Source organism: Theropithecus gelada, chromosome 7a (genome assembly GCF_003255815.1).
Source record: "Theropithecus gelada isolate Dixy chromosome 7a, Tgel_1.0, whole genome shotgun sequence".
Classification (NCBI taxonomy): Eukaryota; Metazoa; Chordata; class Mammalia; order Primates; family Cercopithecidae; genus Theropithecus; species Theropithecus gelada.
In genome coordinates, this window is record NC_037674.1 from 30963108 (window position 1) to 30979893 (window position 16786).

Below are 16786 nucleotides of genomic sequence, written 5' to 3' on the forward strand. Positions count from 1 at the left end.
AAAAACCCCCTCTCGTTTAACTTAGATCTTTAAGGACCTCACACATCTAAAGATTCTTTACATTCACCAGAAACTTCCAGAGTGGTCTGAGGGCTGACATGCAGTATGATTAATGGACAGTATTGATTTAATTTTCTACAAGAGTTCTTCCTTCTCTGAAGAGATAGATGCTCTTTGCAATTCCCGTCAAGCATTTTACCATGCTTACAGACTCTTAAAAACAGGAGAATGAAAAGTTTACTGAAGCTTTTTCTTCATTTGTAGAAATACCATTTGAAAGTTTGGGCCTTCAAGACAATCAACAGCCTGTCTATACCTAGTTGCATCTTCCTGAGACCAAGGAAACTTTTATTTGAAGTTTTATTAGCACATATAAAAAGGAAACAAAACAAAAAGCAGTAAAATCAATTTAGTAGGTAAACCTCAAGATATAAATACAAAGTGCTTTAAAAACACTGACATTTTAAAAGAGATACATAAAGAGTCAGCAGAAAGCTATGAAGTATTAAATAGATCTGAGTATCGTTAAATAATAAATTATGAAAATTTCTTCAAAGGTCTCCATTTGATGTCCCATTTGGAGCAGAGTTAAACCAATTTTTCTGGAGACAATGGGGAACTAATTTTGCTCTCATGTGTTTTTTATGTTTTAAATCTGAAGAAAAACTTAATTTCTTAACACATAAAGTGATAGGGATTCCACTCTCCCCCATCTGTTGATCATGCCCATTTCTTAAAAACAAACAAAAAAAAGTTTCCATTGTCTTGCTTTCCCCAAAAACAAACAAACAAACAACTATCCAGATATTTCAAATGAGAATTTAATTTGAGGGAGCCAGCAGGAGGGGGTATTCCCTGGGTGCAAGAGAAACAGAGAAGGACACCATGCCCAGGGTATCCTTGACTCCAACTCTTCCAATATCAGAGCACAAACTTAACTGACATCAGACCCCCTAAACTGGAAGTGCATCCCAACTGGTATTTCACCTTATAAACTGATTAAAACAACAACAGCAGCAACACAGCCACATGAAATAATGGAACTTCCTCATATCCTGCTTATTTTCTCCATCTCCACAGGGGCCTTACTTTATTTAGGGTTCTTTTCAGTCAGGCATGTGGAGTGAGGCTCCACAAGTACTGTAAATCTTTACCCAGTGCCAAAGGTCAAAGGGTTATCTGTGCTATGTAGTTTCAGGGTAGACGATTTTCTCTTTCTTTCTTTTTCTTTTTTAAGCAAGAAGACAAAATGCATGCATATGAATCACAGCAAGCTAATTTAGGTACTAAAAAAAGTTACTCTTCTCCACATGAACTGCTTTCTCAAGAAAACCACTAAATATCAACTTTTCAGTCATTCTACAAAGAGAAACCAGATGCAACTGAGCCCCCTCCCTAGCACCACTGTCTGCTAGAAAACTTGCCACACAGCTGCTAAAGCAGTAAAACAACTTCAAACCTACAAAAGTGATGACCATTTAGGCAAATGCATCAGTTTTATTCTTGGAAGAAAAAGAAACCTTGCTTAATGCTCAAAAAAAGAAAAAAGAGGAGTAGCTGTGTATCATTTTGTTCACATTTTTCACCTCAATAACAAGATAGATGTTTTTCACAGAGCTCTCCATGTTTTAGAGCATTTCAAAAGGTGATGACTATTCAAGGCTAAGGATATAAAGCTCCAGGAAAAAACATCAAAATTCTTTGCCCAATTATTTGTGTTTGAAATTTTTTGGAAAGCTGAACTTTCTTAAAGATGGTGAAAAAAATGTTTAAGTATAGGCATATATTGCTGTCTTTCTTCTTTCTCCAAAATGACTTAAGTATGAACTAAAATGATCTGTAACATCCCATAGGGTGGCATTAATATAACTCTGATACAATGCTATATACAGCACGCAAGTAAAAGGTATTTCTTCTCTCCGGCAGCACTGTTATTTTAATATTGTTTGCAATCCTCCGAATTTAAGAGGCAGAAATGCAAATTATGATAGTTTGAGCTACTGCATTCAACTGGGTTACAAAAAGAAGTTTAAAAAAGGTTTTCAAATATTGAAGAAAGCAAAATATCTTCCGTAACTTGCTAGGAGATTCCATTTGGAATGTCATCTATATTTCTCCCACAATATGGCAGCCTGATCTCTTTTGCTTCTTTCTTATTAAAAATTCCTCTATCTTTTGTGGCAAGTAAGAGAGACTGATAGATGTTTAGAATTGCACCAAACTAAGAACAAATATAAGTATGACCTCACCTATACTGAAAAATTTCAGTTTCTGAAAGTCTTTGAAGATTTTTTTTTTAAAAGGGACTCCACTGAAAGATGTATCTCAGAAAATTCAGAAAGTTTGAAGTTTCACATAGTAAGAGAAATTTCAGTGAGATCTGCTGCATGTGCCTCTGTTTCCTAAAAGTGACCTAACCTCCTTTGTTTTACAATTATGCTGACTAGTTTCTTCTGCTGAAGTCTGATAATTTCTTTCAAAGTAGCTAAGCCAGAGAGACGCTGGTCCCTTAGGGCAGAGTACACAGCCTTAACTTCCAACTGCACAACACTAATTCGCCATCTCAGTTCTTCTGAAATCTAAACCCGTATATTAAGCTGCTATAGACATCTCCACTGGGACACCAACCTTTCCAACCCAATATGATAAAAAGTGAACTCAGTATCTCCTACTTCCCCAATCCTGGTCTTACTTCTGAAAGCCCTACTACAGAGTAAAAGTACCATCCCTCAGAACACTTGAGCATCATTCTAATTTCTTCCTCTCCTTAATCATATTTACAGATAACAGTTATCGAGCATTTATTATGTATCAACCCGCTGTCCTGTGGGTTCTACATTCAACAATTCTGAGCAATCTAAATGTCGAGGGGAAACTGAGGTTCATGGAGGTGAAGTGACTTGAGCAAGATCATACTTTTAGTGGGTTGGAGAGCTGGGATCAAACCCTGGTCATCTGATCTCAAAACCCTCAGTCTTCTAAATTTAATTTAAAAATTAACATATACTGAAATTTATTTTTTGTTGTTGTTGTATGGTCCTATTTAACACATGTATAGATTTGTGCAACCACCACTACAACCAGAAAAAGAACAATTTCATCACATCCAGGAGCTCCCAATGCTGCCTTTGTGTAGTCAAGTCTTGCCCCCATCTCTAATCATGGCAATCACTGATCTGTTTTCCATCCATACAGTTTTCACTTTTCTTTTTTTTTGGTGGGGGGACAAAGTTTCGCTCTTGTTGCCCAGGCTGGAGTGCAGTGGCGCAATCTCAGCTCACTGCAACCTCTGCCTCCCGGGTTCAAGTGATTCTCCTGCCTCAACCTCCCGAGCAGCTGGGATTACAGGTGCCAGCCACTACGTCTGGCTAATTTTTGTATTTTTAGTAGAGACAGCGTTTCACCATGTTGGTCAGACTGGTTTCGAACTCCTGACCTCAGGTGATCCACCCGCCTTGGCCTCCCAAAGTGCTGGGATTACAGGTGTGAGCCACGACGCCTGGCCCCAGTTTTCACTTTTCAAGAGTGTCATACCAATGAAGTCATAAAGAATGTAACCTTTTAAGACTGGCCTCTTTCACTCAGCATACTGACACTGATATTCATCAATGAACTGTTGCAAGCAGCAATATAGTTCGCTGCTTTTTACTACTGAGGAGTATTCCAACTGTACGGATGTACTGCAGTTTATCTGCTCACCTGATGAAGGACATTTAGGTTGTTTTCAGGTTTTGGCAACTGTGAATAAAGCTAAACATTTGTGTAGAGTTTTTTTGTTGTTTGTTTGGTTTTTCTTTGGCGGGGGTGAGAGGTGTTTTTGTTTTTGTTTTTTGAGACAGAGTTCCGCTCTTGTTGCCCAGGCTGGAGTGCAATGGCGCGATCTCGGCTCACTGCAACCTCCACCTCCCGGGTTCAAGTGATTCTCCTGCCCTGGCCTTCCGGATAGCTGGGATTACAGGCGTCTGCCACAATGCCCAGCTAATTTTTGTTATTTTTTAGTAGAGACGGGGTTTCACCATGTTAGCCAGGCTGGTCTTGAACTCCTGACCTCAGGTGATCCACCCACCTCGACCTCCCAAAGTGCTGGGATTACAGGCGTGAGCCACTGCACCTGGCCAAGATGAATCAACTGTAATATAAAAATTTATAAAACAAGATACGGTAATTAAATTGGTACAGATAACAACCTTATGTTTTTAAACTAAGCAGCTTTATATATTTATATATACATATGTAAAGTTCTAAACTAAATTCAGAAATAATGTTGTGGGTTTTTTTTGACACAGGGTCTCACAGGCCCTACCTCCCTTGGCTGGAGTGCAGTGGTGCAAACGGCTCACTGCTACCTCAACCTCCTGGACTCAAGAGATTCTCCCACCTCAGCCTCCTGTAGCTGGGATCATAGGCATGTACCACCATGCCCAGCTAACTTTTTGATTTTTTGTAGAGACAGAGTTTCACCGTCTTGCCCAGGCTGGTCTCAAAATCCTTGATTCAGACAATTCTCCTACCTCAGCCTCTCAAAGTGCTGGGATTATAGGTGTGAGCCACCACACCTGGCAGAAATTTTGCATTTCTAACTGACACTATCTCCTAGTCAATGTCTTCATGAGGAGTTAGCTGAAGTATCACAGAAGTTAAAACTGCATGTTGGGAGGATGCTTTCAATTTTGCAATTAATTTAGTGGTAACTGAAGCTTGTTATCAGACATTTCTAAATTTAGTTCATCCTCTGATTTTCAAGAGCAAGGAGCTACTATGTCACAACCCGCCTAGCAAGAGAACCACCAAGAAAGCATAGGAGCTTCTTCATCTTAGACCTACTGGGTTCCATAAAACACTGTACTTACACTGCTATGGAGGGCTTTGAAAACAGTACAGTAGTATTAAGAGTACACTGAGGCCAGGTGCGGTGACTCACACCCATAATCCTAGCACTTTGGGAGGCTGAGGCGCGCAGATTGCCTGAGCTCAGGAGTTCAAGACCAGCCTGGGCAACATGGTGAAACCCTGTCTCTACCAAAAATACAAAAAATCAACCGGGTGTGGTGGCAGTCGCCTATAATCCCAGCTATTTGGGAGGCTGAGGAACAAGAATCATTTGAACCCCGTGAGATGGAGGTTGTACCCCCTGAGGCAGAAGAGATGGCGCCACTGAACTCCAGCCTGTACGACTGAGCAAGACTCTGCCTGCCAAGAAAACAACAAAAAAAGCACACATTGAAAAGCTCAATGACAGTAGCTGAATGGGTTAGAAAATATTCTCTTCTTGAATTACTACTAAACACTCCTGGCTTTACCCTGTGGATTCAAATAACAGTTTATGTTATGGATTTATGGACTCCATGGCTATATTTATTTTCTTGTTCATCTAAAACCACAAAACCTAATTAATTTAGCAGAATCACAGTTGCCTAAAATGAGATGCACCAAATCAAGAATAATTAGGTTTTTTTCTGGGAACAGAACATGTTGTTAGATTTCTGACTGGATGCCTCCTGAGAGCTAACTCACACAAAAGGATGGAGAAATTAAAACACTTTAACACAGTTTCAGAACTGGCTTAACAAGAAAGGCATAAACCTAATGTCGAAATTCCTTACCCTTACGTGTTAAAACAATAGGTAGAGGGGAGGCCTGAAATTCAGCATTTCAGTAAACTCCCAGATGATGCTGCTGGTCCTGGGACTGCACTTTGAGAAGCAAGAACTATACAGTCTAAATCTAGAACTTCTAAATTCTAGTAATGTGGCCTGGTGCCCTTGATATACCAGTCAGCTAAAAAGGTTTTGTTTTGTTTTGTTTTTTTAATTTTTCAGTGGTTAAAAAAATTTTTCTTTTTCTTTTATTATTATTATTATTATTTGAGACAAAGTCTTGCTCTGTCACCCAGGCTGGAGTGCAGTGGCGGAACCTTGGGTCACTGCAACCTCTGGCTTCCAGATTGAAGCGATTCTCCTGCTTCAGTCTCCTGAGTAGCTGGGATTATAGGCATGCACCACCACCCCTGGCTAATTTTTGTATTTTTAGTAGAGACAGGGTTATGCCATGTTGGCCAGTCTTGAACTCTTGACTTCAAGTGATCCACCCACATCGGCCTCCCAGAGTGCTGGGATTATAGACATGAGATTGTATTTCACTGTACCCAGCCTGAACAAAAATTTTTAAAGAATACTATTTTGTGACAAGTCAAAATTATACAAAATTCATACTTCGGTGTCCACAAATGAAGTTTTATTGGAGCATAACCACACGCATGCATTTATGTATTTTTCAAGGCTGCTTCTGTGCTGCAGCAGCAGAGGTGAATACTTGTGAAAGAGACTACATGGTCCACTGTATCAGTCTTGCTCAGGCTGTCATAACAAAATGCACAGACTGAGTGGTTTAAACAACTGAAATTTGTTTTCTCTCAGTTCTAGAGGCTGGGAAGTCCAACATCACACTCTGGCAGGATTCAGTTTCTGGTGAGGGCTTTCTTTCTGGCTCGCAGGTGACTGGGCTTTTCCTACATCCTCACATGGTAGAGAGCATGCTCTGGCATCTCTTCTTCTTTTTATAAGGGCATCAGCCTTACTGGATTAGAACCTCACTCTTATGACCTCATTTAACCTTCACCATCCACCTTTTCACAGGCTCTATATTCAACCAGAGTCACATTTAGGGTGAAGGCTTTAACATACACATTTTGGGAAGACACAAACATTAGGTCCATAACACCCATAAAGCCTAAAATATTTACAGTCTGTCCCATTACAGAAAAAGTTTGCTTACTCCTGGTCTAGATCTTTACTTTTCAAAGTGGGCAGAAATGCAAGAATTTCAGGCCGCACCCAAACCTACTGAATATTAGAATCTGTGTTTTAACAAGATCTATGGGTAATCCATATACATTTTAAAGCTCAAGATGCATTAGCTTTCAAATCTAGTGATCATGGTAAATTACTTCAAAAAATATTTTTAAAACATACAGACACAATTTTTAAAATACAGGCTCAATTTTTAAATACACTGCTCTCCTGGGAGGATAATAATTTTAACAAAAACAACTAAAGTGTTGAGAACTTATAATGCAATTTTCCCAGGCACTATGCTAACTTTTATATGCATTATTTCATTTAATCTCCCTAACATTCTAAAATCAATATCATTATCCCTACCTAAAAGATTAGGTGAACAGCTAGGATTTAATGTGTTAATAAGTTGTGAAATTTGAAGTCAAATCCAGGCAACAGACAAGGAACTTATTTGACTGATGTTTTTCTTTTACTGTCAGTGTCATGTGATTTCTATAATAGAAACATTGTAAATGATGTACTATGGGAATGACAGACACCATTTAGAGTCACAAGAGGTTTCCCAGAAGATTTGAGACTTAAAATCTGGGCAATACTTTCCAAATGTCAGCAGGAGATATACCTCTAATTCATCCAGAGAACACCCAAAGTATTTTACAATGGCAGGTGACCTTTCATTTAACACAAATAATTTAAGAACAAAAATAACCAGATAATGCACTGTAATTCTTATATAGCTCTTATAGTTTCATCAATCTGTAAACACTTTATTTTTAATTAGAGGTAGCTGCAAACTGGCAAATGAAAAATCTTTTCTTTTTTACTATCTTAATATAATAGTATTTTAGTACTTTTTTTTTTTAGAAGCAAATACTTCATTTCTTTTGAAGTATTGGTTTCTGAATTTTTCAAATATTAAGTTCTAAAATTTGAGTTGAGTATCAATAATATTTGATACTTTAAGATACTGCAGAGAATGAAATATTCAAAAATTTCTGCTTTATTGGCAAATTAAGAAAAAAGTCTATGTTGAAGTTTCAATATATTTTGGCATAATAATATGTTAAACACAACAAAAGAAAGGGTAACTTAAAAATATTTCATAGTGAAGAAAGTGAAATACAATAGTTTTTAAATGTTCTCTTTTGTTATAATTTGTACTCACACTTTTGTCAAGTTAGTTTTCTAGTCTACAAGGCAGGTAGTTTCCAAAAGTATTCCTTTAAAGAAGTTTACTGAGTTCAGTTAAATAAATTTATTTTGTGACTGTCTGACAGAATGAGTAAGGCTGGGCGTGGTAGCTCACGCCTACAATCCCGGCACTTTGGGAGGCTGAGGTAGGTGGATGGCTTGAGCCCAGGAGTTCAAGACCAGCCTGGGCAACAGAACGAAACCCCGTCTCTACCAAAAATACCAAAAATTAGCCCGGCGTGGTGGCGCACACTTATGGTCCCAGCCACTCAGGACCCAGCTGAGGTGGGAGGATTGCCTGAGCCTGGGAGGTGGAGGTTGCATTAAGCCGAGATGGCACCACTGCACTTCAGGCTGGCTGACAAGTGAGACTACGCCTCAAATAAATAAATAAAATGCTGTAGTATATAGTTTATTATTTTAATTATTCATTTATAATTGGTGTGAAATCTCATGCTCACACTAATCATGCTTACTGTAAAATTAAATAAAATAATGAACAAGCTCAAGTTCTTTGGCAAAATAAAAGCTAAAGATGATCTAACACCAGTGTCCTAAATGTTAATCTAACAACAGTACTACTTAAAAATCTGCCCCCTTTCATTCTTTCATATAAAGACTTAATAATTCAGGACAGTTGACAGCTTGTGAAAACAGTTCCTTTGTAATTATAAGCTAACTTCAGAATTTAAAGCCAATTTCTGAAATAAACAGATGAAAAAAGAGGAACAAATTATTTCAATCAATTATCAGGGAACACAAGTATGTTAGTAATTCTGCTTCAGTTTATTGTGTGATGAATATAACAAGTATTTTAAAATCCTACTTACAACGGAGCTAAACATTGAAAGTGCCTAGGGGAAAAAAAATCAAAGTGAAATTAATAACCACAAAGATACAAAGTCTCAAACCACCACTTACAACAAATCACACAAATGTATTAAATCCCAAGTCTAATGCTTTTTTCCAACCCCACAAAGTAAACCAGTTCTAATTAAAATCAAACTACATTTTAAGTCATCAAAATCAAACAAGCTAACATCAAAGTATTTCCATCACTCTGCCAATATTTATATTATACTATGAAAGACACAATAATCTTTTTAGCTACTTTAAAAAAACTCTACATCTAGGGAACTGAGCTTTGAGGTTTTAGAGTAAAAAGTTCTAAAATAACTTTCATTGCTAAGTATAATTAAATTTAGTTCACTAGAAATGTGTGCCGATATTGGAAAAATCACTCAATTAAATGTCTTTTGTTTAATATTTCGTTTTAAGCAGAGATTACATCTGTCACACCTTTTTATGTAGTACTACAATGTCTCAGAAAAATATTTGAAAATGCTTGTTAAATGAATTGAAATATATAAATTCATTCATCTTTTTCTTTCTTCCAGAAACAAAGAACTGTGTTTATTACCAAGGAGAGTATGTCCCTATAATATACTTTTTAAACTGAAAACTTAATTATCACAAGTAAAAATAAAAAGATGTGTATAAAGGCATCAGAAAGGGGATTAGTATGAAAATGAAATTTTGAGACACTAGTTTGTTACTCAAATTGACATTGAATCAGCAAAAAGAAGCATTTAAATTTCATTTCCAGGCCTACTTAGCAAATCTAGCTCCAGTTAGAGTATCTTTAATGTGCAAAAGCTCAGTGAAAGCAAGTATTCACCATGCAAGACACAGATAGGATTCCCTTAACCTAATGCCCCCCAGACACATCACTCTCTGTTAAACAGGCAGCTACCGCCAGATGCTCTCACTAAAAATGGTCACAGATGGTCAGTTGTCCAGTTAACAGAACATACTCCCCTCCCAATATTCAAAAGAGAGAAGGAAAGGATAGCTGTAACACTTGCCTGCTTAGTGAGTTAAACGTATTTGACTGCTCTAAGTTTGGCAAGGCCCCAGCATTGACTTTTCTAGGAAAGTAAGACTAGACCATAGGGGTCTCAAGATGAAAAGGCACCTTAAAGGTGATCCAGTCAACAGCTGCACAATGCTTGAATACACAACTGCATCTCTGCCAGTCAGCCATTCCAGCCTTGACTTGGTAGCTCCAGGGGTGTGGAACCTGCTGTCTAACAAGAAAGTCTCTACAGCTGCTAGAGGTCTCTGTTATCCTGAACTGCAATCAGTCCAACCACTCAATCTAATTCCACAGTCAGGAAACATGCGGCTATTTTAATAGACATAGTATACTGACAAAATAATTTCCCAGTTGATGCATTAGAAGTGATTTTAAATGGATTCGCCTCAAACAGCATACACAGTGGATTTCACAACATAAAAACAAGGGCAGTAATATATGATTTAATTTTAAAACATAAGAGAAAATAAAAGTTTTGAAAGTTGACCATAGTTCAGAGATGATTTAAAAAGTTCAACAAAGATCAATGGGTCTTCCTCATTATAAATAAATAAATACATACATGCGTTGTATGTGTGTATATATATGTATGTATGTATCTGTAGAAAATTTTGAAGAATGGCCAAAGTTTTAATAAAATGTCCCTCTAAACTTTTCACAACCCAATTTTTTTTCTAGTAAATTAGTCACCTATTGAGAATAAGCTCCCTGTGATGTATAAGAGCGTGCTAAGAATGTATTTTTTTGTATCTTCTATATATTCATATTTTCTTTAACAGAAAATGAGAAGTAGTAAGCTTGATCTATGATTCTTCATCAACAATTGTCCCAAATCATGTTTCTTATGTAATAACTAAGCAAAATTTTCTTGAATCAATAATCTGCAGGGAAAGGGACAGAACACTGAGAAGCCACAACTAGGAATAAATGTTGCTGGCTTCAGTGGCAGTAGGTTGGGCTAATGTCATCTCAGTATCAATGGCTTAAGGAAGGTGGAACATAAGTAATTTCTCCTCATCATTTATAAAACTGTGTGACAGGCTGGACATGGTGGCTCACGCCTGTAATCCCAACATTTTGGGAGGCTGAGGTGGGTGGATCACCTGAGGTTGGGAGTTCAAGACCGGCCTGACCAACATGGAGAAATCCCGTCTCTACTAAAAATACAAAATTAGCTGAGCATGATGGTACATGCCTGTAATCCCAGCTACTTGGGAGGCTGAGGCAGGAGAATCGCTTGAACCTGGAAGTAGAGGTTGCGGTGAGCTGATATCGTGCCATTGCACTTCAGCCTGGGCAACAAGAGTGAAACTCCGTCACACACACACACACACACACACACACACACACACACACACACACGCGAAAGAAAAAAAAAGAAAAGAAAAAACTGTGTGACAGAGATCAATAGTGAAACTTATTTAACCGAATGCAGATTAAATTAAAAACCAACATAATGAGATTATAAGCAAAATACCATCTGGAAAACTGCATAGAACCACAGGATGAAGTTCTGTGTCCCTGCATCTGAAAACAGTCTCCCACCACTGCTTCTTACTGTGCAGAGACTCAAATCCAACACTGCTTTCACAGCCTGTGCTACCGTGAGGCCAGGGAAGGACATGGAGAAGCCCACGGTTGGACTGCTGAGCCTACCTCCCCTCCCCTTCACAGGGCAGTCTGTGAAAGGAAAAGCCAGAGTGCTTTGTAAAATCCTAATATGTCCAGAAGGTGTAACAATTCAGTAGGTATTTAGCAGGTTGGTCATCATAATTAAAGGGACTGCTTTGTACTTAAGGGTAAAAATCTACTTATGAGCAACAAATAGCTAAGTGTACACTTTATATCTTGATGAGTTTTTATCAGTTTATATCCATGTTTTTTTTTTTTTTTTTTTTTGAGACAGAGTCTCGCACTGTCACCCAGGCTGGAGTATAGTGGCGTGATCTTGGCTCATTTCAAGCTCTGCCCAGGTTCAAGCTATTCTGCCCCAGCCTCCCAAGTAGCTGGAATTACAGGCACGTGCCACCATGCTCAGCTAATTCTTGTATTTTTTTAGTAGAGACGGGGTTTCACCATGTTGGCCAGGCTGGTCTTGAACTCCCGACCTCAAGAGATCCACCCATACTGGCCTCCCAGAGTGCTGGGATTACACGCATGAGCCACCATGCCCGGCCCATGTATTCATTTTGGATACACATTACTTTCTACTAAACATGCTTACATCATGAAATTCCTTTCACTCTACAAAGATAGGAAGACTGGGGAATAAAATTGTGTCTTTCGGAACACTGATGAACTCAATCACAAAGTTAAGTGCTTTTTCCCAGTGTTCCTGGGTTACAGCTATATAAATATTCAGTTATTTTATACCTAATTCATAATTATATAGCAATTATATAGCACTCTCAGGCACATTTTAATTGAAACTTAACCGCTGAATATTATTTGGTGATATCCCTGTTCTAATTCCTATTCTACATCCACCACACACTCACAATAATTGATCAGGAACTCAATCTACCAGAAGTGAACTCCACAAAGAAAAGCAGATTTGCAGAGCTGGACAAAGATAGAAAGATACAATGGCTGCCTGATATTTTGCCACTGGACTCACAACGGTAAGTCAAAGACCAATCACTGGCTTCGGCAGTAGCATATACACACTGACATAGTAAAATCAATTCTTTTCTTTGTACCATTAAGTCAGTTCTCCTGCTTTCTATCCAATAACTTTTTTCCCAGTTGGTCAGAGAGGAAGGAAAAAGGGAAAAGCACAGTACAAACTCACTCACCTAAGCCACTGAGAGTATAGAGTAGGTCCTTGGTATCCAAGAAAATGGGCCCATTCTCCTGCTGCCCTTCTTCCTTGTAGTACAGCTTGTAGCCCTGAATAGCAGCCGTGTCCTCTACATCTTGCTGCCACCTCACAGAAATGGTGGTACAGTTCAGAGGCTCCAAATGCAACTCTGGAGACTTAGGGGCTAGTAAAATTCATCAGAAAATGTATGTATAAACAACCCAACATCCACATAAAGACACAGAATAGGGTAGTTCTCTCAGTTTTAAGCAAACAATTACCAAAAGGGTCAATCCAATAATTATACCGTAACCTAACTTTCCAAATTTCACAATAATATTAAACTTTGAGATCAAAATTTAAAATATATAAAATACTATCTTAAAAAGACCAAGATATCTAAATAATGATATCTACATATTTAATTTTTTTTCAAAGGGGCAATAAATACTTTCTAATTTTGGCCATTCATTACTCCTCTGTGACATAGAGAACAGACACCCTTGTCAGTCAATTAACAAGAAAACCAGTCATGTTACATTCCACATTAGTAAAACAGAAGAGTCTAGAATTTTGCAGTCCTATAGTCTTCCTATTGAACTAAGGATTTTAAAAATATATGGCAATAATATTAATTAGGCTTCTACGAATAGCTTACTTTGGAAACTGAGTTTGATTTGTATTGATCTGTCCACGAGAGATTTGCTAACAGCACAACCAAAAAGTTTACACACAAATAAACTCTATGCAAAAGCAACCACTTAACAAAAAGTTTAATTTTGTTCAATTAAGTCCATCACCTACGGAATATTTTTATTTATAAAACAAAATTTAAAAAATATAAACATAATTTCAAGAAGAAAAATTTGATTCAAAAGTAAAAATACTGTATTATCTTTTCTCAACAGTCTTCAGAAATTCACCTTTCACGCTTGTAGCTTTGGGCGTCCTATGTGATGTCCATACTGATGACTCTCCCAGCCCCACTCTGGTGGCGGCAGTAATCCGAACCAGGTAGACACTGTCAGGTTTCAGACCTTCCAAAAGGTACTCATGCATGGTCCCCGGGAGCTCCAGAACTTGGATGGAGTTCTCAGTACTTAGGCGGAAAGACAAGCGATACAGCACCACTTGGCCCCGCCGATATTTGGCAGGGATTGGCAGCCAGGAGATGAGAATATCAGTGGGACTTCGACTTGTCAAACTAATTTCAGGAGGTCTCAGGGGAACTAGTCATAGAAGAAAACAGGTTGTTTATGAATATTTAGAATTGAATTGCCACTTAGCACACCAGTAACTGCATTCTCTTAATTAGCGACATATCATAAAGAAGAGACATTTTCAGCCCTAGCAGAGGTTTTCAGTGAAACAGAGAATAAACCAGAAAAAAGAAGAAAAAATAACCAGGGAGGGTTAAGTGTGTGGAACAAAGAATATAAGATATTCTTCACTGTGATTGCGACTGTTTTGTTGCTGTTTGGAATGAATATGAGAATGTTTGATATTCATACAAAATACGAGAATACTTCTCAAATAATTCCACCAAAGGGGCTTTGAAACAAGGGAGAGTGAATTATACAAGGGTGGGGAAGCCTAGGATCCTACAGTTATAACCGAGCAAATCATATTTTGAAGTGTAAGAGTTGCATCTTAAAAATTAATGTGAATTTTGTATTCCTAATTACAACATATGTTGTTTAATATAAAAACAGTTTTTTCTCCAAACATTTTAATAAAACTGGCATTTCAGGAAAATGAGTCAAATACAGTGACAGGTGGTCTAATACTAAGAGTTCAGATGGGTTCTAGAGTTAGCTTCTCTGTGTCTGAACCCTTGTTCTACCATGTATGACTCTGTGATCTTGGTCAAATTAACTTCTCTGTATCTAGGTTTCTTCAGACACAAAATGAAGAAAATAATAATAGCTTCTTTTACAGTGTTTCCCTGCTATACTAAGACTCACTTTCTTCAAGGATATAGAGGGAGAACAGACCTCACAAACCAAAAAAAAAAAAAAAAGGTCTATCTTTATTAGCCTGCTTTTCACCTTAGACATGCATAACAAAGGTTAATAGTAACCAGGTAACTAGAGATGTCATATATACTGCAGCTCACTCTAAAGTGGAATAGGCTCTTAAATGAAAACTAAAATTTGGATTCAGTATCCACACGAGTGAACCTTTTTTCATTTAGTCTAAGTCTGATTTTATAAACACCCAAATAAGTGGCATTATAAAGATATAATAAGAGATCTGGGACTAAATGAACAAAAAGGAGATTTGGGGATTATTTATACAAAAACATTTTAAAAACTAAGAGCAGATCATTGCTTGAGGATAAAACATTTGCTAAGGGAGAACAGTATGATTAAGCATATATTAAATAATTCCCTTTCACAGTGCAGGGTACTAAAAAAGGTCTTCTAGAGACTCTGGAAAGACAGATCCCTCCTTTTACAACATGATATAAAGACTGAGAGGAGGAGAATCAGTTCTCTAGGGCTATCTTAATGGATGAAATTTCCCACCATTATAAGAATAATATGAAGGTCTGGTGTTCCCTAAAAGAACCACAACTCAATTTTCAACCCATGGTTAGGAAACAAGTTGAACAAGTAACATTTTCCCCCTTAAGGAGTATAAGCATATTGTATTTAATCAATAGGTACTAAGTGCTAAGAATTTTTTGACAGGTGATAAGTTGTATAAAGTCCAAGTTTGAGAAGTCCAGTACCTTTGGCCCTCAGTCACTACATACACTCAATATGTAACAGTCATTACAGTTATTCATGCCTAGACAAACCTCACATTTTGTTCTATTCAGTACAAAAAAGTTTGCAACATATTTACAATTTAAACTAGGAACCTTTGAAGAAATATAATGGGAATATAAGAATTTTATTATTGAATTTTATATTCTGAAAGTGCTCTTGATCCTTACCATGCTACTGGCAAAAAGCAAGAATGAGATTTTGAATGGCAAATTTAACACACCTGTTTTTTAACCAAAACGAATATATTTTCTTTAAAACACATTAATTCACTGAAATTGACAAAACATACGAACATTCATAATGAAATGATCTAGAATCATGTTTTCTTACCATCCTCTAGAGTATTCTGTGTCACGTGGTCCGACATCTGGCTGGCTCCCATTGGCATATATGCTACAATGTAGAAAGTATAGTTGCTGGCAGGCTCTAAGTCATCAATAATATAATGAGTTGTGTCATTTCCGATGACTACTTGATACTCTTCATTATTTAAACCTAAATTAAAGAATCCATGTTTTAAAATGACAGATATTCAAAATAAAATAAACAAGACCATTTGCCTGCACTGTGAAACACTGGTCCTTGGGTCTAATCTCAATCTCTTCCATGCCTCTTTACAAAATGTGAACAGGAAGGTCTCTATTTTCTAAAAGTAACCATATTTTGCTACAAATTTCTAGAGGACTTTTTTCCTGAATAAATCAAACTGAAAAGAATTCATCTTCTCCAAACTTCATTTACCATCTAGTCAAAACCCACAGTAGAGACAATGTACAGTAGTAATATAACAGAGCTTAACACAACAGAATATTGTAATCCGTAACAGTATAAACTTGATTTGCTTCAACTTGTGGCATTTTTTTTTTCTTTTAAACATAAATGGAGAGACAGTAGGGAATGTAATGGCTGCACTCTTTAGAAAAACAAACCAAAAGTTGTCCTGCAAAAGATCTCATTTTGCCCCTCGAGATTCTATTAAATTTGACTGACATAAGTTGTTCTTTTATTTATAATACTGAGGGCAAAAAAACTGGGAGTCACAGAATGTGCCTCAAAATGCTTTCTCCCACAGTTTTTTTTTTTTTTTTTAAGAGAAAAAAAGTCTCAGCAACTCTTAATCAAATATGCATGGCAAGGTATAGAAGAGGATTTGTCTTTGTAGGATTTAATTCCTACAGAGCAAACCTGTAAAGTGGAACAAGAGCATTGGCAGCCACTGTGCTTTGCTAACAATTCACAGTAAACGCATGTCAACTTAATCAAATCTCTCTAAAGACGGAGTCCCTTCTCCCCACACTGGATTTACAAACAAAACAGAAGGCAAATTCCAGTATTAAGTTTTCCCACA

General features: G+C 37.3%; 1 protein-coding gene across 1 annotated transcript in view; it reads right to left on the reverse strand.

Moving 5' to 3' along the window:
• PRTG (protogenin) overlaps positions 1-16786 on the reverse strand; it is a 121256-nt gene that overhangs the window by 38679 nt on the left and 65791 nt on the right. Inside the window, exons 9-11 of the mRNA XM_025389515.1 lie at positions 15769-15933; positions 13588-13893; positions 12660-12848 (exon numbers count right to left, since the gene is read on the reverse strand). Of these exons, the coding sequence (XP_025245300.1) occupies positions 12660-12848; positions 13588-13893; positions 15769-15933 (660 nt within the window). The remainder of the gene's footprint in view (positions 1-12659; positions 12849-13587; positions 13894-15768; positions 15934-16786) is intronic.